This window comes from Scyliorhinus canicula, chromosome 7 (genome assembly GCF_902713615.1).
Source record: "Scyliorhinus canicula chromosome 7, sScyCan1.1, whole genome shotgun sequence".
In the NCBI taxonomy this organism is placed as follows: domain Eukaryota; kingdom Metazoa; phylum Chordata; class Chondrichthyes; order Carcharhiniformes; family Scyliorhinidae; genus Scyliorhinus; species Scyliorhinus canicula.
This window is the reverse complement of record NC_052152.1, coordinates 15,330,809-15,351,682: the sequence shown is the minus strand read 5'-3', so window position 1 is coordinate 15,351,682 and position 20,874 is coordinate 15,330,809. Positions and strand designations below refer to the sequence as shown.

Below are 20,874 nucleotides of genomic sequence, written 5' to 3'. Positions count from 1 at the left end.
CCCCAAATGCCGGAACACCACCCCCCCCCCCCCCCCCAAATGCCGGAACACACACCCCCCACCCCCCCACATGCCGGAACACACACACCCCCCCCCCCCCCCCCCCCCACACCCCCCCCCCCCCACCCCCAAATGCCGGAACACACACACCACCCACCCCCCCCCCCCCCCCCCCCCCCCCGTCCTCTCTCCTCCTTATCCTCCAAAAAACGCCGGGTCTCACCACTTCCGCAGCTGGTGAAACTGACGCGTATCGCGTCAGTCAGCTGCTAGCCCCTCCGGGAACGGAGAATAGCGGCCTTAAAGAAGGCCCCGGCGCCGGAGTGATTAACACCGATTTTTTTCGCAGGCAACCCGCGTTACGAAGGGCTACGGAGAATCCCGCCCACGGTTGCAGATCTATGGCCTACTCCCTTAGGTTCCTGTGCATTCTTGGCCTCATTCCAATTGTCCTGTGAGAAGTTTGCCAAGAGGAGGCCAGGCAATCTGCCCAACGGAAGGAAGCAAGAGGTCTAGTTACCTTGGCCCTAGCTCATTTATTTCCTGGTTGGCAATGCAGAGTGACATTGGTAGATGAGATGGATACGGTTTCCTGTTCATTCTTCCAAGGTGATGCTTAAACATTGGTGGAAGAGGAGATAGAATAACTTGACAAGTGGATGTGGGTCTTTTTTAACTTAAAACAAAACCTGCAACAAAGTTTCATTTTCATCCGGGTCCATCTTAAGTTTTTTGAGTTTCATGAATTTGAGGCCCGAGTTTTCATGAAGCTGCCAATGGTTCCTTGGAACCCGCATGTCTCCGCCAGGACAAAGAGTGGAATCCACTTGCTTGAGTTTGTGAACTATAATTTGCTGAAACTTTGATCCTCTTCAGGATGACGAGTAAAATACATTTTCAGCTACTGCTAATGCTTGGCAAAACAGACTGTTGTGGGACACTTGAGTTTAATGAATTTTCTGAAATCTACTTCATATTCTATTTTATCAATTCATGAAAAGTCTGCGTTCAGCTGAGGTATGATTTTATGAGCAAAATTAAGATGTGTTAAGAATGATATGCTGTTGTCTGAGATTTTTTAGCTTTAATTCATCTGCAAATTAGTGCAGAGCTTTCAGCAGAAAAAGTTGTACCAAAATAACTTGGCTGTTTCCTTCTAGCCCCGACATGTTCTCAATGCACTGAAGAAGTATGTCCGTGCTGAGCAGAAAGACAGACAGCACACTCTGAAACATTTTGAACACGTCCGCATGGTTGACCCCAAGAAGGCAGCCCAGATCAAATCACAAGTAAGAACCTGATCAAAATGTGCACCGTTCATATTGCATCGGTATTATAACCCCCTTGGGGACCAAGGACTGTGCTCCATTCAATTTCCCCCTTACACAGCTGAGTATGAATTCCCCCGGTAATTAGGGGAGGGGTTTCCCCTTAAAAAGAGAAAACCACAGAGTGTTAAGAACCCTGACCTGGGTGTAGGTCAGGGAGCGTGGCCCTTCGGGGTGTGAGTAGTTATAGTCTTTCGTAGTCGTAGTTCTATGTACATTGTAATAAACCTGTTATTCATTTATGCACTACCATGTGTTCCTGTCGGGTCTCCCGTTCGGGTTCTACGCTGGCGACGAGGGTGAAGTGGAGATGCTGCAGCCGTCATGTGTTCTACAGCCGCCATGTGTTCTACTGCCGCCCCACTTCGTTCAGGCCCATGGGGGCCTCTACTCCAGATGGGAATATGCTGCACATCGACCAATTCAATTCAAATACTGATGACTGGACCCAATATATATAACGGGTGTAATTTTTATTTTGGTTCAACGGAATCGTTGAGGGGGTGAAAGGCAGACCGTTATCCTGCCGATGGCAGTTGGGGGCCACACCTGTGCGCTCGTGAAGAGCCTCATGCATCCAGACAGGATGCATCTGGACTCCAAGCCTTCGCTACTTTGGTGGCCCTGGTCGAGGCACACCTTAACCCGCAGCCCCCGATAATGGTCCACTGGTTCTGGTTCCACACGGCCTCGCAGGCCCAAGGAGAATCAAATGGCGACTTTTTTGGCCCTCTTGAGATCGCCAGAAGCTCCACTGTCCTTATTCTTGTGGGGCTGTTTCGTCTTTGGGCTCCGAGACGTCGATACCCAAAGGTGACTCCTTATGGAAGCCAACTTAACCCTCCAGAGGGTGGTGAACATCAACATGTCCCATGAAAGTGCGGGTTCCAAGAGTTGCAGGGGTTGGCGGTACTGAACCTTGGCCACCGGAGCAACCGCTGACCAACTGCTCCTGGGCCCGGATGACGCAAGCTGCTCGCAAAGCAAGAGTGACCACAGGACCCAAGGCTATGGCTCTGGCAAAACCAGGAGCATTCCCTCGAAAGAGAACACCAAGACGGCAGACAAGGACTTTCACCGCAAAGATTCAACATTATCAAGTTCGGCATCCAGACCGTGGACCTTCGGGACACAGATGCCCGATTGGCAACGTACGCTGGAGAGCTGTTGGTCATTGAGGGAACCGGCCAGGTGATCGTGGCATTATAGGGATCAGTCGGCTTGTTTGCACTTGCTGGTAGTTCGCGGAGGGAAATCCAGCTTTCTGGACCACGATTGGCTGCGCCACCTAAAATTGGATCGACAACGCATCTGTTGCATGTGTAGCCCCACGACCTGAAGGAATGTTGGCAAATGTTGCATTTGTTTTCACGGATAGCCTCAGGACGATAAAGGTTGCGATGGCCAGGATCAGTGTGGACAAGGACACGCACCCCTGTTACTTCCACACCCGTCCAGTGCTGCATGCGCTGCAGTTCAAAGTCGACGCTGCGCTGGATCGTCTGGAACAGTTGGGCGTCATCCACCCTATCCAATTTGCCAGTTGCGTTGCACCAGTGGTCCCGGTGCTAACAACTGATGATCCATATGTCTGTATGGGGACTACAAAATGACGGTGAACTAGCATTGAAGACCTGCGCTCAATACTGTGCAGTCGTAACACATTCACAAAGCTCGACATGAGCCACGCATACCTGCTGCTGATCTTAGATCGGATTGTTGGAGATAGGTGACGGTAAACACCCACAGAGCGTTGTATGAATGCACCCGACTGCCTTTAGGGGTTTCATCAGGCAAGCGGTTTTCTAATGCATGATGGAAAACATCCTGCGGACTGGACCAAGGAGACCGTATATCTGGACGACGTGCTCATCATCAGAGCCTCGGAAAAGGAACATTTGGAGAACCTGGGCGAAGTCCTCCAGCGTTTTGAACAGACCAGCGTCCACCTCTGCAGGGAGAAATGTGTTTTTAGAATCATAGAATTTACAGTGCAGAAGGAAGCCATCTGGCCAATCGAGTCTGCACCGGCCCTTGGAAAGAGCATCCTACCCCAGCTCACGCCTCCACCTTATCCCCATAACCCAATAACCTGACCAAACCTTTTGGATGCTAAGGGCAATTAATGTATTTTATTTTCATGTACGAAATTCTGTTGAGCAGCATGCAGAAAAATACTTTTCACTGTACTTTGATAGACGTGACAACAAACAAATCCAATTCAGCAGGGCCAATCCACCTAATCTGCATATCTTTGGGCTGTGGAAGAAACCGAAGCACCTGGAGGAAGCCCACTCAGACACGGGGTGGGGGGGGGGGGGGGGTGTCCAGCTCCACACAGTCAGTACCTGTGGCCTTAATTGAACTCAGAATCCTGGAGCTGTGAGGCAACAATGCTAACCACCGTGCCACCCCACATTTAATGTTCCTGAGGTCACCTACCTGGGATACCGGTCGACAGAAAGGGACTTCACCTGGTGGAAGTTGGAGTGCGGGCCAACCGGCAGGTTCCAATTCCTAAAGACCTAACCAAACCTCTTTGCGACTCATAAACTACCATGGGAAATTCAACCCCAACTTGACCATGCGGCTTAGTCTGTTCCGCAACCTATTAAAAAAGGGCACCAGTGGGAATCTAAGTCCCTGCACCAGAAGACTTTCCAAGAGGTAAAAAGACAGTGAAGACTATAAGACATAGGAACAGAATTAGGCCACTCGGCCCAACGAATCTGCTCCTTCATTCAATCATGGCTGTATTTTTCTCATCACCATTCTCCTGCAATCTCCCCATAACCCCTGATCAAATCCCCTTATTAAGAACCTATCTATCTCTATCTTAAAGGCACTGTGATTTGACCTCCATAACCTTCTGTAGCAAAGAGTTCCACAGATTCACCACCCTCTGGCTGAAGAAATTCCTCCTCATCTCTGTTGTAAAGGATCGTCCCTTTTGTCTGAGGTTGTGCCCTCAGTTTTTTGTTTTTCCTACAAGAGGAAACATCCTCCACGTCCACTCTATCCAGGCCTCGCAGTATCCTGTAAGTTTCAATAAGATCACCCCCCTCATTCTTCTAAACTCCAACAAGTACAGATCCAGAGTCCTCAACTATTTATCAAATGACAAGCTCTTCATTCAGGGATCATTATTGTGAACAGCCTCTGGATCATTTCCAAGGCCAGCACGTCCTTCCTTAGATACGGGGCCCAAAATTGCTCTCAGTACTCCAAATAGGGTTTGACCAGAGTCCTGCCTCAGAAGTACATCCATGCTCTTATCCTCCGAGAAACTGTTGGCGCATTTAGACCCAACAAAGCTTCTTCTCCGTTCGTGCGACGCTTTCCCCTACGGCATAGGAGCCGTTCTCACACACCAGATGCCTGAAGGGTCAGAGTGACCGATAGCTTTCCGCCAAGCAGAACTATGCCCAAATTAGGAAGAAGGGCCTGGCTGTTGTATTTGGCGTCCGAAAATTCCACCAGTATGTCTACAGCCACGTATTTACAAAACGTATTACAGCACATTGGTTAGCCTGCTGTCGCATAGCTCCAGGGACCTGGGTTCAAGTCTGGTCTCCGCTGACTGTCTGGATTTTGCACGATTTCCCCGTAGGCGTGGGTTTCCTCCAGGTGCTCCGGTTTCCTCCCACGTCCAAAGGTGTGCAGGTTAGGTGGATTGGCCATGCTAAATTGCCCCTTCGTGTTCAAAAGGTGAGGTGGGGTTACTGAATTACAGGGATAGGGTGGAGGCATGGGCTTACATAGGGTGCTCTTTCCAAGGGCTGGTGCAGACTCGATGGGCCGAATGGCCTCCTGCACTGTAAATTCTATAATTGCAGGCCACAAACCGTTACTTGGACTGTTCCAGGAGGATCGAGTGATCCCCTGATTGCATCTGCCTAGGTCCAAAGATGGGCATTGTTCCTGGCAGAATACAATGCATGCTGGAACCCTGCCCGGGCATGTGGATCCCACACTCCAATATATTGAACCGCCTGCCCCTCCACAAGACCGCCGGCCCCAGCCTCTGCCGCGGAAGTAGTAGCAGCTCTCCACTTTATGGATTCACAGCGGCTCGTGCAAAAGAATGGACCTGCAGCTATCGAGGGTCTGACACATGGTCCAGTAGTGGGGCCAGCACAGTGTTTCACCCAATGATCTGCGGGCCTATACGTTAAAGCTACTGGAGCTGAGTGTGAAGGACAGCGTCTTTTTGTGGGGGGACACGGTTGGTCATCCCAGAACGCAGTCGGGCGCTTTTGTAGCAAGACCTCCACAATGGATACCCAGGCATGTCCACAATGAAGATGCCTGCCCGCAGCTATCTCTTGTGGCCTGGGATCGACTCCGACATCAGGACGGTGGCCCAGCGCTGTGGCCCATGCCAAGAGAACCAAGAAGCCTGCTCGCTGCACCAATGAACTCTTGGGAATGGCCGGGAACACTGTGGATCTGGGTTCACACAGACTTCGTCGGTCCATTTCGGGGAGCGACATTCCTAGTCATAGTGAACGCCCACTTGATGTGGCTCGAGGTTCACCAGGTAACCGTGACCTCAAAGATAACGGTAGATAGGCTGAGATACTGGGTTAGGGGGATAAAGGGATAGGGCGCCGCCGCCATATGTGGGCCGGTGAAGACTCGGTGGGCTGAATGGCCTCCTTCTGCACTGTTAATTCTATGACACATTCAGAACCCATGGCTTACCTGAAATGCTGGTGTCAGATAACGGGGCCATGTTCCCCAGGAAGGAGTTAGAAGCATTTATAGGCACAACCTAAATTTGACATGTACGGACCGCTCTGTACCACCCAGCATCGAATAGTTTGGCCAAGTGGGCAATCCAAACTTACAAGAGGGCAATGAAAAAACTGATCACAGGGTCTTGGGAGACGCAACTGGCCCTGTTTCTATTCGGCTATCGGACGACCTCCCACCATGCCACCATGGGTGTGGTGCCAGCAGAGATACTGATGGGATGTAGGCCCTGGACCTGCCTCAGCCTGGTAATCCCAGACATTGATGCTCCGGTCCGCCAGTGGCAGGACTGCTCCGAGACTGACATGGATCAATGACGCTGACAGCAGCACGAGTTCAAACCAAAGGACAATGTATACATGCGCAATTTTGGCGCCGGTGCCACATCATCACCTCCGCCCATTGAAGCCCAAAAAGCTGAGGTGCCTGACGCCTCATCAGAAGACTCCAACACCATTTCGGGCATGGACATTGACCCACCTGCTGTGGTCGTTCAGCCACTGCTACATTAACACCATTGCCGGCCGCACCATCCCGCTTTAATGATCCACTTGCAAACGTTGGTCGCCAGTACTCTACACCTCTCCCGAACCCGCCCCTTCAACACCAGACCACCATCCACTCCCAAAGCAGACCAGAGGGTCGCAGCCCGAGGACATGAACGTTTCTCCGGACTTGTCCTCCATTCGATTTCCCTCTTACACAGCTGAGTATGATGTGGAGATGCCGGTGTTGGACTGGGGTGAGCACAGTAAGAAGTCTTACAGCACCAGGTTAAAGTCCAACAGGTTTGTTTCAAACACGAGCTTTCGAAGCACTGCTCCGTCCTCACCTTACAAAACCAGGTGAAAGTCCAACATGTTTGTTTCGAACACTAGCTTTCGGAGCACTGCTCCTTCTCACCTGGTGTTGTAAGACTTCTTACTATGCTCACCCCAGTCCAACGCCGGCATCTCCACATCATGCCTTCCTCACCTGAGGAAGGAGCTGCGCTCCGAAAGCTAGTGTTTGAAACAAACATATTGGACTTTCACCTGGTGTTGTAAGACTTCTTACTGTGCTCACCCCAGTCCATCGCCGGCATCTCCACATCATGCCTTCCTCACCTGAGGAAGGAGTTGCGCTCCGAAAGCTAGTGTTTGAAACAAACCTGTTGAACTTTAACCTGGTGTTGTAAGACTTCTTACAGCTGAGTATGATCTCCCCAGGTAATTGGGGGTGGAGTTTCCCCTTAACAAGAGAAGCCCACACAGTATAAAAACCCTGACCAGTGTATGTCCGGGAGAGTGGCCCTTCAAGGAGAGGAGTTATAGTCTTTCATAGTTTTGTGTACACCTTAATAAACTTGTCGTTCATTTCTACCCTGCCATGTGTTCCTGTCGTCTCTCCCATTCGGGTTCAACAACCTCTGTTTCGGGTTCATCCTTTTCTTGATGGACTTTAAATTCATGTCAGTAATGTGTACATCAGCAGTCAGTTAGCTCAGTTGTCTGGATGGCTGGTTTGTGATGCGTAGCAATGCCAACAGTGCATGTTCAATTCCCACCCCACCTTCTCATGCTCTCCTGAGGTGTGGTGACCCTCGGGTTGAATCACCACCAGTTAGCTCTCGAAAGGAGAGCCGTCGATGGTCTTCCGAGACTGTAGTGACATGTGGTGTGTATAATTGTATCTAAGTTAATTTGACAATTTCACAGTTATTCTCAAGAAATTCTGATTATTAAGGTTTTAAATGTATGCACAGATATAATTTGGTACTATTCAAACCCCCTCCTAGCACTTTATCAGCTTAATCTGTTTATGATTAAGGAACACCACTTTTTGAGCAACCCCAGCTACTTCCATAGGTCACTCATTTGTGAATCAGGGTGGTGGAAACAACTGGAAAATTACCTGACTGTGCAACCGCATTGAAATTCTGTTTCCTGTTCTTAATGAATTGAGCACAAATGCAAAAATAGCAATGAACCTTGTTTCTTTTCTGTCTGTACCTGAGATATCTTGGCAAGAATACACTTCCACAAGTTAGTGACAAGCTGTGAAAACATGTCCTTACTTTTTGCAGGTCTTAACTCTTAAATCATCATTAAACAAATCAGAATAAGTCCTGGCAACATTTGCGCGTTTTGGAAGCATAGATAGTGAAGGTACTGAATGAGAATACGTGGGTAGTGAGGTGTGAGATCATGGAGCAATTTGGAAACCAGGATGAGAATTTTAAATTCAAGATGTTGCTTGGCCTGGAGCCAACGTGATCAGGAGAATGGAACTTTGTGAATAAGGACTGGAGTAGGGGTGCTGTAGGGCTGGGCTGCAGGAGATGGGAGGGACATCGCCATGGATCATTTGAGAGCAAGGTTACGCATTTTAAAATTAAGTCTTTGTTTAACCAGAGGAGCCAGTATACATTAAGGAGCACGGAGGTGGCTGAATGGGACGTGGTGCAAGTTAGGGCGCACAGGCAGAAGTTTTAAATGACCAGGTTTGCATATCATGTAAGGAAAGCCTGCGTAAATATAAGGGTGATGAGGCTAGTTTATGCACATTTTGCAGTCACAAGGAAATTAGTGATTTGGGTTTCAGTATGTTTTTGCCACTTTCCCAGCAACAGAAGTCGAGGACTGAGAGTGAATGTCTCCAAATATTCAGTGTATCAGCTTAGTTAAAATTTGCACCTTTTTTCAGGTAATGACTCACCTACGCGTGATTGATGAACGTATGAACCAGAGCTTGTCGCTCCTTTACAAGGTTCCATCAGTTGCAGAGGAGATCCAAGACGAAGTTGGTAAGTTCTTGTAAATGTGTTGGTTTGTGTCGATATTGCCCTTTTTAACCATGCCACAAGTAAGGTCTAAAGGACATTGGAGTAGGCCATTAGTCCCTCGTGTCTGGTGGGTAGATACAGTGACCAGTATAATCATCAGTACAAACCAGAAAATCCCAGATTTGATTGAATTGATCAATGAAACACCAGGCTACAGAGGGGAAAGCCTTTTACAGTTACCTATTCGATCTTGGAAACATTAGACAGTATGTGTATGATTGGATGAGGACAGAATAGGCGCAATTATACTAGCTGCTTCAGTTGAATTCATTGTGTTCATTGTCAGGGTTCTTATGTATATAATGGCTAATAGAGCAAGATGCCAGATATTACTTCTGTTTGAACCTTCACAAGATCCTAAGCACCTGGATAAAGGAAGAGAAAGTTGCAGTAAAAGAATTTGGAAATCCTAAGGGCCTTGTTAAATACAGATATACTCCTACACTACATTGATTTAGCACAGCTTTGTATCGATGCCAAAATGACGAGCCCTGGTTGATCCAATCAATATCTAGAATTATTTTAAAAAGGAATATGGGCAGTATAATTGATGCAGTTACTAAATGAGCCTTACTCAGTGTGCTCTGCGGTGCCACATTTCATCAATTAACCTGCCACACAAAAATGTTTATATAAGCATTTATTGCACTTGATTTAGTAAGGTGTATGGTGTACCGAAAACAACCTCTCTCTAAATGTCGTAAAGACCAAGGAACTGATCATCAACTTCAAGAAGCGTGGTACAACACCACTCCCGTCTGCATCAACGGCTCTGAAGTGGAGATGGTCGATAGCTTTAAGTTCCGGGGGGTCACCATCACCAACAGTCTGTCCTGGTCCACTCACGTTGATGCATCAGTGAAGAAAGCCCAACAACGTCTCCACTTCCTCCGGAAGCTAAAGAAATTTGGCATGTCTGTATCGACTCTCTCAAAATTCGACCGATGTGCAATAGAGAGCATCCTATCCGGCTGCATCACAGCTTGGTATGGCAACTGCTCGGTCCAAGATCGCAAGAAACTGCAGACTGTGGTGAACTCAGCCCAATGCGTCACACAAACTTGCCACCCCCACATTGATTCTGTATACATCTCTCGCTGCCCCAGGAAGGCAGACAGCATTATCAGAGACCCCTCCCACCCAGGCATTGCCTTCTTCCAGACCCTTCCATCAGGCAGAAGGTGCAGAAGTCTGAAGACCCGCACATCCAGACATAGGGACAGCTTCTTACCCACAGCTACAAGACTCCTTAACGACTCCCCCTCGGACTGATCTGTTCCCTGTAAGAACACTATTCATAACGCCCTATGCTGCTCTTGCTCATGTATTTGCTTTATTTGGCCCCTTCTTCTGCACTGTAACCAATCTCTTGTTTTCTTTTTATAAATTTAGAGTGCCCAATACATTTTTTCCAATTAGGGGTCAATTTAGCATGAACAATACACCTACCCTGCATATCTTTGGGTTGTGGGGACGAAACCCTCGCAAACACGGGGCGAATGTGCAAACCCCACATGGACAATGACCCAGAGCTGGGATTGAACCTGGGACCTCGGCACCGTGAGGCAGCAGTGCTAACCGCTACGTCACCATGCTGCTCTTACCAATCACTGTCAATGTACCATTTGGCAATGTACTCTGATTATTCTTTTTGTCTACCATGTACTTACTGTGTACATTCCCTCGGCCACAGAAAAATACTTTTCACTGTACTTCAGTACATGCGGCAATAAATCGAAGTCGTTAATTGTCATTTGGAGAGTCAGTGCAGTCATGATGAGCTAAATGGCCATATTCTGCACCGTAACAATTTTGTGAAATACAAGCTTGTGTGTTCTTTCATAAAGCCATCTCACAAAGCAAGTTTGCTGAGTACTTTGCACTCATAATTTTGTGTTGAATTTAGAGTACTTTAATCTGGCTTCGTTTTTTGAAGCATCCACCAGTGCTTGTGGCTTTGTTAAAAACTAAATAATTGTTGCTAGGGAAGTGACATTATTGTTCTTGATACCTAAGGCAGACGTTGAAAATTGTTCGCCGTTGAATCCAGAGCAGCACTGTGCAAAGAATCCTAATAGAAATTACTACAGTGAATTAGATTTCCCTTTGTCATTACAGTATATTATTGCTGTTGTGCCATAACTGTCTCACTTCAGAGAACTATTCAGTTTAAAGTCAAAAAAGAAACAACCTTTGAATAGAATTCAGCAGAAACGCTCTTTTTAAAAATCAGCTTTCTGGAAGAAGAGAACTTTAATCCTTAACAAAATTACAGATAGTTTTGTCCTCTGTCAAGGTTGGGGAGCCGAGTCAATCCTGAGTCAGAGCAGCTCAATAGTTCTTTAGAATCACCACTTGGCAAAGATCTGCATTTGTTTTCGAACCAAATGTTTACCATGAACCTTTATTTAAACAAAACACTAGTTCAGCCTCAACTAGAGTATTGTGTCCAATTTTGGACACCGTACACCAGGAAGGATGTGAAGGGTTTTTTACTTTGAGTACCCAATTCTTTTTTTCAATTAAGGGGCAATTTAGCATGACCAATTCACCTATCCAGCACCTTTAATGGGTTATGGGTGTGAGACCCATGCAGCCATGGGGAGAATGTGCAAACTCCACACGGACAGTGACCCGGGGCCGTGATCGGACCCAGGTCCTTGGAGTCATGAGGCAGCAGTGGTAACTGCACCCTCGTGGGTGCCCTTGTATATGAAGGCTTAAAGAGATTTATGAGAAGATTTGTGAGAACGGTTCCAAATGTGAGGGACTTCTGTTGCATGGATATATTGGAAACGCTGGGGCTGTTCCTCTTGGAAACAAACAGGTTGAGAGGAGAACTGATGTAAGGGTTTGAAATCCTGAGGAATCTGGACAGAGTGAAACTGTTCCCATTGATGGAAGGGTAAAGAATTACAGAACACAAGTTTAAGATGATTGGCAAAAGAATCTACAGACAGTGGATACAATTTTTTTACACAGCAAGTGGAATGCACTGCCTGCGAGTGTGACAGAGATCGATTCAATCGTAGCTTCCAAAAAGGAATTGGATAAGCACCTGATGAGGGAGAATTTGCAGGTCTATGGGGAAAGCGTAGGTGTGGGCCTAGCTAAATTACTTTTTTGGAACCCAGCATGAGAACAGGCCAAATGGCTGTCTCCTGTGCTGTTACCATTTTCATTCCGTGATTAATTTGCCAAATCCAGTCATTTAGTTTTTTTTTAAATAATTTTTATTGAAAAATTTTGAATTTATACAATAACGCACCATAGTAAAATACCAAAAATAACAATAATATTAGCAATCATAATCATTCGCCCCACCTCCATGAACAACACGGCATTTTAACAACAACGCAAATTAACACAATAATTAGCAACAGAATACTGCTGCTATTGACCAAGATACCTATCTTTGAGCCAGGAAGTCCAGAAAAGGCTGCCATCGTTTATTGAACCCTTGTATTGATCCTCTCACGGCAAATTTGACCCTTTCCAATTTTATAAATCCCGCCATGTCACTGATCCAGGTCTCCACACTTGGGGGCCTCGCATCCTTCCACTGTAGCAGGATCCTTCGTCGGGCTACTAGGGACGCAAAGGCCAGGATACCGGCCTCTTTCGCCTCCTGCACTCCCGGCTCTACCGCAACTCCAAAAATCGCGAGTCCCCACCCTGGTTTGACCCTGGATCCAATCACCCTCGACACCGTCCCCGCCACCCTCTTCCAGAATTCTTCCAGTGCTGGGCATGCCCAGAACATATGGGCGTGGTTCGCTGGACTCCCCGAACATCTGGTGCACCTGTCCTCACCCACAAAGTACCTACTCATCCTAGTCCCGGACATGTGGGCCCGGTGCAGCACCTTAAATTGGATGAGACTAAGCCTCGCACATGAGGAAGAGTTGACTCTCTCCAAGGCATCCGCCCAAGTCCCGTCCTCTATCTGCTCCCCGAGTTCCTCCTCCCATTTAGCCTTCAGCTCCTCCACTGACGACTCCTCCACCTCCTGCATTACCTTATAGATGTCAGGCACCTTCCCCTCTCCGACCCACACCCCGAAAGCACTCTGTCCATCGTCCCCCGTGAGGGCAGCAGAGGGAATCCCTCTACCTGTCGCCTAGCAAACGCCTTTACCTGCAAGTATCTGAACATGTTCCCTTGGGGAAGCCCAAATTTATCTTCCAGTTCCCCCAGGCCCGCAAACCTCCCGCCAATAAACAGGTCCCTCAATTTACTGATGCCCGCCCTTTGCCACCCCTAAATCCCCCATCCTTGTTCCCCGGGATGAACCTATGATTGCCACCCAGTGGAGCCTCCATCGAGCCCCCTGTTTCCCCCCGATGCCGTCTCCACTGTCCTCAGATTCTTAGGGTCGCCGCCACCACCGGGCTCGTGGTAAACCTCTTAGGGGAGAGCGGCAACGGCGCCGTTACCATGGCACCCAGGCTCGTACCTCTACATGACGCCATCTCCATTCTTTTCCACGCCGTCCCTCCTCCCTGCATCACCCATTTACGCACCATTGACACAATGGCCGCCCAATAGTACCCCAGAAGGTTGGGCAGCGCCAGCCCGCCTCTATTCCTCCCTCGCTCCAGGAACACCCTCTTCACTCTCGGAGTCCCATGTGCCCACACAAAGCTCAAAATACTGCCAGTCACTCTCCTAAAGAAGGCCCTGGGGATAAAGATGGGCAGGCACTGAAAGAGGAACAAGAACCTCGGAAGCACCATCATTTTGACGGACTGTACCCTCCCCGCCAACGACAATGGCAGCATGTCCCACCTCTTGAACTCCTCCTCCATCTGATCTACAAGTCTGGTGAAATTATGTTTGTGAAGAGTCCCCCAGTCCCTGGCCACCTGCACCCCCAGGTACCTAAAGCTCTCCCCTGCCCGCCTAAGCGGGAGCCTACCAATTCCTTCCTCCTGGTCTCCAGGGTGCACCACAAACACCTCACTCTTGCCTAAATTTAATTTATAACCTGAAAAGGTCCCAAACTCAGCTAGCAGCTCCATCACCCCCGGCATCCCTCCAACCGGGTCCGCCACATACAGTAACAGGTCATCGGCATACAACGACACCCTATGTTCCTCTCCACCTCTCTGAATCCCTCAACGCAATCGCCAGCGGCTCGATTGCCAGTGCAAACAAAAAGGGGGACAGGGGGCAACCCTGCCTGGTCCCTCGGTAAAGCCGGAAGTACTCCGACCTCCTCCCATTCGTGGCCACGCACGCCATCGGGGCCTCATATAGCAGCCTTACCCATCTAATGAACCCTTCACCAAATCCAAACCTCCCCAACACCTCCCATAGGTACCCCCACTCCACTCTATCGAAGGCCTTCTCCGCATCCAGCGCCACCACTATCTCTGCCTCCCCCTCAATCGCCGGCATCATAATGACATTCAACAATCTCCGCACATTAGTGTTCAGCTGCCTTCCCTTCACAAAACCTGTCTGGTCCTCGTGCACAACCTCTGGCACACAGTCCTCTATCCTGGTGGCCAGGATTTTTGCCAGCACCTTAGCATCCACGTTGAGGAGAGATATGGGCCTGTATGAACCACACTGCTGGGGGTCCTTGTCCCTCTTTAAAATTAACGAGATCAGCGCCCGCGACATCGTCGGGGGCAAAGTCCCCCCTTCCCACGCTTCATTGAGCGTCCGCACCAGCAAGGGGCCCACTAGGTCCACAAACTTTTTATAAATTCCACCGGGAACCCATCCGGCCCCGGTGCCTTCCCTGACTGCATCTGCCCGATCCCCTTAACTAGCTCCTCCAGCTCAATCGGCGCACCCCACCCCTCCACCTTCTCCTCCTGCACCTTCGGAAAAGAAAGCCCGTCGAGGAACCTCTCCATTCCCCTCCTCTCCCCCGTTGGCTCCAACCGGTACAGTTCCCCGTAAAAGTCCTTGAAGACCTCATTCACCTCTACCCCCTTCCGCACCACATTCCCACTCCCATTCTCACTCCAGCAATTTCCTTAGCCGCATCCCGCTTGCGGAGCTGATGAGCCAGCATCCTACTCGCCTTTTCACCATGTTTGTACACTGCCCCTTGTGCCTTCCTCCACTGTGCCTCCGCCTTTCTAGTGGTCACCAAATCAAATTTAGCCTGCAGGCTGCGCCTCTCCCCCAACAGTCCGTCCTCTGGTGCCTCTGCATACCTCCTGTCTACCTCCAGCATCTTTCCCACCAGTCTATCCCTCTCGCTCCTCTCCCTGTGTGCCCGGATGGATATCAGCTCCCCACGAATCACTGCCTTCAGGGCTTCCCAGACCATCCCCACCTGAACCCCCCCCCCCCCCCCCCCCCCCCCGTATCATTCACCTCGAGGTACCCCTCAATACTTGCCCGGACCCTCCTACACACCTCCTCCTCCGCCAACAACCCCACATCCAACCGCCACAACGGGCGCTAGTCCCGCACCTCCCCCCATCTCCAACTCTATCCAATGCGGAGCGTGGTCGGAGATTGCAATGGCCGAATACTCGGCCTCCTCCACTCTCGGAATCAGTCCCCTACTCACCACGAAGAAGTCTATCCGAGAGTAGACCCTATGTACGTGGGAGAAGAAAGAGTACTCGCGTGCCCTCGGCCTCACAAACCTCCATGGATCCACCCCACCCATCTGGTCCATAAACCCTCTCAGTACCTTGGCCGCCGCCGGCCTCCTACCCGTCCTAGAGCTGGACCGATCCAGTGAAGGATCCAACACCGTATTGAAGTCCCCCCCCCCCCATGATCAGACCTCCCGCATCCAGATCCGGGACCCGTCCCAACATACACCTCATAAAGCCCGCATCGTCCCAATTTGGGGCATGCACACTAGCAAGTACCACCTTCTCTCCTTGTAGCCTGCCCCTAACCATAACATACCTAGCCCCCTTATCTGCCACCACCTCCGATGCCTCAAACAACATATTTTTCCCCACCAGAATCGCCACTCCCTGGTTCTTCACATCCAACCCAGAGTGGAAAACCTGCCCCACCCATCCCTTCCTCAGGCGGACCTGGTCCGCCACCTTCAGGTGGGTCTCCTGAAGCATTGCCACATCTGCCTTTAGCCCCTTCAGATGAGCAAGTACCCTCGACCGCATCACCGGCCCATTCAATCCTCTCGCATTCCAGGTGACCAACCGGATCAGAGGGCGTCCCGCCCCCCCTCCCCCGTCGACTAGCCATAGCCCGTCGACTGCCCGCCCCAGGTCAGCACCCCCTGCCCGACCCAGTCCCCACAGCGACAACACCTCACCTCTGTCCCTCCGGCCCCCACCAGCTCCTTCCTGACCCTACCAGCAGCAACCCGGTATTCCCCTTTACCCCCCTCCCTTCCTCCCCCCAGGCTAGGAACCCTCCCAGCCGCGAACCGTCCTCCATTGTACTTCCGTGGGTCAGCTAACTTCTGCTGACCCCAGAAACTCCTGCCAATAACCTGACCCCTCCCAAAGTGGGATCATCCCCCAATCTATCCCTCCTCCAGGCACCGCTCCAGCGCGGGGAAGAACCAGTTAAGGCCCCACCTCCCCCGTCATCGTCTCCGCCCCGCAGCGCGGGAAACCAGAGGAAAGCCCGCGCTTTCGCACTGCCCCACCCCACCCTTCTGACGCAGCTCCCAAATACCACTCCATACCCCCAACCCGACATAGAATACAACAAACCCCCCCCAACCCTCCCCGCAAGATACAAAACTCAAACAATGCCCCACAGCAAAAAAAATACATAACAGAACAACACCCCCATAAATAACCATATCAAAATTACGAAAGTACAAAAAAACAAAAAATGAAGAACACAGCAACAGCAGAAACCAGCAATAAAGCATTACAACCGACCCCCCAACCCCTAGTTCAAGTCCAGTTTCTCCGTCCGCACGAAGGCCCACGCCTCCTCCAGGGAATCGAAATAATAATGCCGGTCCGAATAAGTTACCCACAGGCGCGCGGGCTGCAACATTCCGAACTTTATCTTTTTCCTGTAAAGCACCTCTTTCGTCCGATTAAATCCAGACCGCCGCTTAGCCACCTCCGCACTCCAATCCTGGTAGATCCATACTACCCCATTCTCCCAATTGCTGCTCTTCACCTTCTTGGCCCAGCGCAGCACACACTCCCGATCACTGAACCAGTGGAACCTCACCAGCACCGCACGCGGGGGTTCATTCTCCTTAGGCCTCCTGGCCAGTACACTGTGTGCTCCCTCCAGCTCCAAGGGCAGATGGAAAGACCCGGCCTCCACTAGCGAGTTCAGCATTGTAGCCACTTTGGTTGTCAGGTCCGACCCCTCCGTAAGACAAGATCCGCAGGTTTTTCTGCCTCATGCGGTGATCAAGCTCCTCGAAGCGTTCCTGCCACTTCTTGTGGAGTGCCTCGTGCCCCTCCACCTTACTCACGAGGACCACGGCCTCCTCCTCTCGTTCAGTGGCCTGCGTCTGCAACTCCTTGATGGCAGCACCCTGGGTCGTCTGAATCTCCGACAGCCTTCTGTTCGTTTCCTGCAGAGAGCTCAGTACCTCAGCCTTGAAGTCTGTAAAGCAGCGCAGGAGAGCCGCTTGTTGCTCCTGGGCCCACTGCTTCCACTCCTCTGGAGCTCCGCCGGCTGCCATCTTTGATTCCTTCCCCCGTTTTTTCTGGGGAGCTGCTGCCGTTTTTTCCCCCTTTCCACTCCGAGTTCGAGTCATGGACTGCGGGGAAAGTCGATCAGCACACCTTCTCCCACCGGGAGACGTCGAAAAATTTCCGTTTTGGGCTCTAAAAAGAGCCAAAAAGTCCGTTTAAAACGGGAGCTCCCAAATGTGTGGCTTCCTACGTCATCGCCGCCACCGGAAGTCCCAGGCATTTAGTTTTGATAATAACTCCAATGCAGTTATTTCATTTAGTTAAAGTGTTGCCAAATTCTTGCTCTGTCTCTGGATGCTCCTCAGAAGGAAAGTTTTAGAAGTTGCATTGATATAAGACCATAAGACATAGGAGTGGAAGTAAGGCCATTTGGCCCATCGAGTCCACTCCGCCATTCAATCATGGCTGATGGGCATTTCAACTCCACCTACCAGCATTCTCCCCGTAGCCCTTAATTCCTCGCGACATCAAGAATTTATCTATCTCTGCCTTGAAACCATTTAGCGTCCCGGCCTCCACTGCACTCCGCGGCAATGAATTCCACAGGCCTACCACTCTCTGGCTGAAGAAATGTCTCCGCATTTCTGTTCTGAATTTACCCCCTCTAATTCTAAGGCTGTGCCCACGGGTCCTCGTCTCCTCGCCTAACGGAAACAGTTTCTTTGCGTCCACCCTTTCTAAGCCATGTATTATCTTGTAAGTTTCTATTAGATCTCCCCTTAACCTTCTAAACTCCAATGAATACAATCCCAGGATCCTCAGCCGTTCATCATATGTTAGACCCGCCATTCCAGGGATCATCCGTGTGAATCTCCGCTGGACACGCTCCAGTGCCAGTATGTCCTTCCTGAGATGTAGGGCCCAAAACTGGACACAGTACTCCAAATGGGGCCTAACCAGAGCCTTATAAAGGCTAAGTAGCACATCGCTGCTTTTATATTCCAACCCTCTTGAGATAAATTAAGACGCCTTTCAAATTTCCAGGCTGTCCCAAAACGCTTTTATAGCCAATGAAGTACTTGAATTTTTTTTTCATAGAATTTACAGTGCAGAAGGAGGCCATTCATCCCATTGAGTCTAGGGAAAGAGCTCCCTACCCAACCCCCCACCTCCACCCCATCCCCACAACCCAGTAGCCCCACCCAACACTAAGGACAATTTTGGAAACCAAGGGCAATTTAGCATGGCCAATCCACCTAACCCGCACGTCTTTGGACTGTGGGAGGAAACCGGAGCACCCAGAGGAAACCTACGCAGACACAAGGGAACATGCAGACTCCACACAGACAGTGACCCAGCGGGGAATCGAACCTGGGACCCTGGAGCTGTGAAGCAATTGTGCTAACCACTATGCTACCGTTATTTTTGCTTATGTAGGCAGCGTGACTGCCAATTTGCACACTGCATAGTCCCAGGAATAATAGTGGAATAAAATCTGTTTTTGCTGGTGTTAGTTTGGGGATATATTTTGGCAAGGACATTGGGCGGAATGCTTGGCTCGCATCTCTGTACTATATAGAATGGTAACCTAGGTTATATTCTGTTTTCAGCAGTTTCTTCATTGTGATATTACCAGTGGGTTATAGAAAGGAGGCTTTGTCTTCATTGTGATATTACCAGTGGATTATAAAAAGGAGGTTTTTGCGGGAAGCACATGAGTTTCCAGTAGGGGTCATTTAGGAGTCAGGAAAATTCAGGTTAAAATACAATATTACATTTATTGCCAGAACTGCGTAAGAATGTAGTTGACTTTTGTCGTACATGCCAAATGTGTCAGGTGATGAGAACATCTCGACCAGTAATCTAACCAGCCGGGGCAGCACTGTGGTGCAGTGGTTAGCACTGCTGCCACACTGCACCAAGGTCCCAGGTTCGATCCTGGCTCTGGGTCACTGTCCATGTGGAGTTTGCACATTCTCCTCGTGTTTGTGTGGGTTTCGCCTCCACAACCTAAAGATGTGCAGGATAGGTGGATTGGTCACGCTAAATTGCCCCTTAAGTGGAAAAAAATGAATTGGGTGCTCCAAATTTAAATAAATAAATAAAACCAGTCCCCTTAATGCCCATTCCTCCATTTGAGGAGCCTTTTACAAGGGTCCTAATTACTGGCGCCTGGCCCTTTCCTATGATGAAAAGTGGGAATCAGTATTTATTTACTATAGTGGATGTGTCTACTGTATTTCTGGAGGCCATTCCATCACAAAATATTACATCGAAAAGGGTAGTAGAGGAGTTAATCAAATTTTTTACAAGACAGGGGCTCCCAAGGGAAATCCAATCACATCAGGGATCCAATTTTATATCAAAGTTATTCAGGGAAGTCATGAATAGCTTAGGGGTAAAGCAATTTAAATCAATGACACATCATCCAGAATTGCAAAGAGCAATGAAAAGGTGGCACCAAAGACCATGTTGAGGGCCTATAGTCAGGATTATTCAGAAGATTGTAATAAAGGGTTTCCATTGGTCCTATTTGCAATTATTTGCCTAATGAAACAACTAAAGTCAGTTGGTTAGAATTTATTTTTGGTCATGAGGTCAGAGAACTACTTAAATTGATTAAAGAGAAATTGGTGAGTCAGAGTTATGAGACAACAGTTTTGGACTGTCAAGCTTTAGGGAAAGATTAAATAGGGCTGATGAGTTGACCAGGAAGCATTTTAGTGTTACAGCATGTGATTTTAAAAAACTGGTGGATAAGAAATCAAAAATTCCCAGTTTTGTTAGTGGGAGAAAGTATTTGTTTTATTACCAAGTTGGAAGAAAATTGAGTGAGGTAAATTATTTAATAAAAAGACAAGATATAAGGAAAGCACAGTGTGTCATAATAATCTTTAATAGTGTCACAAGTAGGCTTATATTACCACTGCAATGAAGTTACTCTGAAATCTCCTGGTAAACGCCTGTTCATGTACAGGGAGGGAGAATTCGGAATGTTCAATTCACCTAACAAGCACGTCTTTCGGGACTTGTGGAAGGAAACTGGAGCACCCAGAGGAAACCCATGCAGACCCGGCTAAGACAGTGACCCAAGCCGGGAATCGAACCCTAGTCCATTGCGCTGTGAAGCAACAGTGCTAACATTACCGCCCATGTTAATATGCTCAAAAGATACTTAGATCGGAAAGGAAAGCAGGAGGATGAGTTAGTTCTAACTCACAGAGAAGAGACACATTCACATGATTCTGAATTTTACATTCCTCAAAGTAGATTGGACAATGGGGAAGTAATAAGAAATTGGCATAAAGTACTGAGTTACCTTCTGGAGGAAAATCAGAGTGGCCTGAAAGAGCTATTACAATCACATGGAGCTAGATGTGGGAACAAACTAAGAAGTACAAGA

The 20,874-nt window shown here is 49.1% G+C and overlaps 1 protein-coding gene across 4 annotated transcripts in view; it reads left to right on the top strand.

Annotated features, from left to right (window-relative positions):
* The window catches only part of LOC119968742 (amyloid-beta A4 protein-like), a 238,056-nt gene that overhangs the window by 185,859 nt on the left and 31,323 nt on the right, over positions 1-20,874 (top strand). For all 4 annotated transcript variants that reach the window (XM_038801407.1, XM_038801405.1, XM_038801404.1 and 1 more), the window contains 2 exons: positions 1,161-1,289; positions 8,769-8,868. In XM_038801407.1, coding sequence (XP_038657335.1) covers positions 1,161-1,289; positions 8,769-8,868 — 229 coding nt within the window. The remainder of the gene's footprint in view (positions 1-1,160; positions 1,290-8,768; positions 8,869-20,874) is intronic.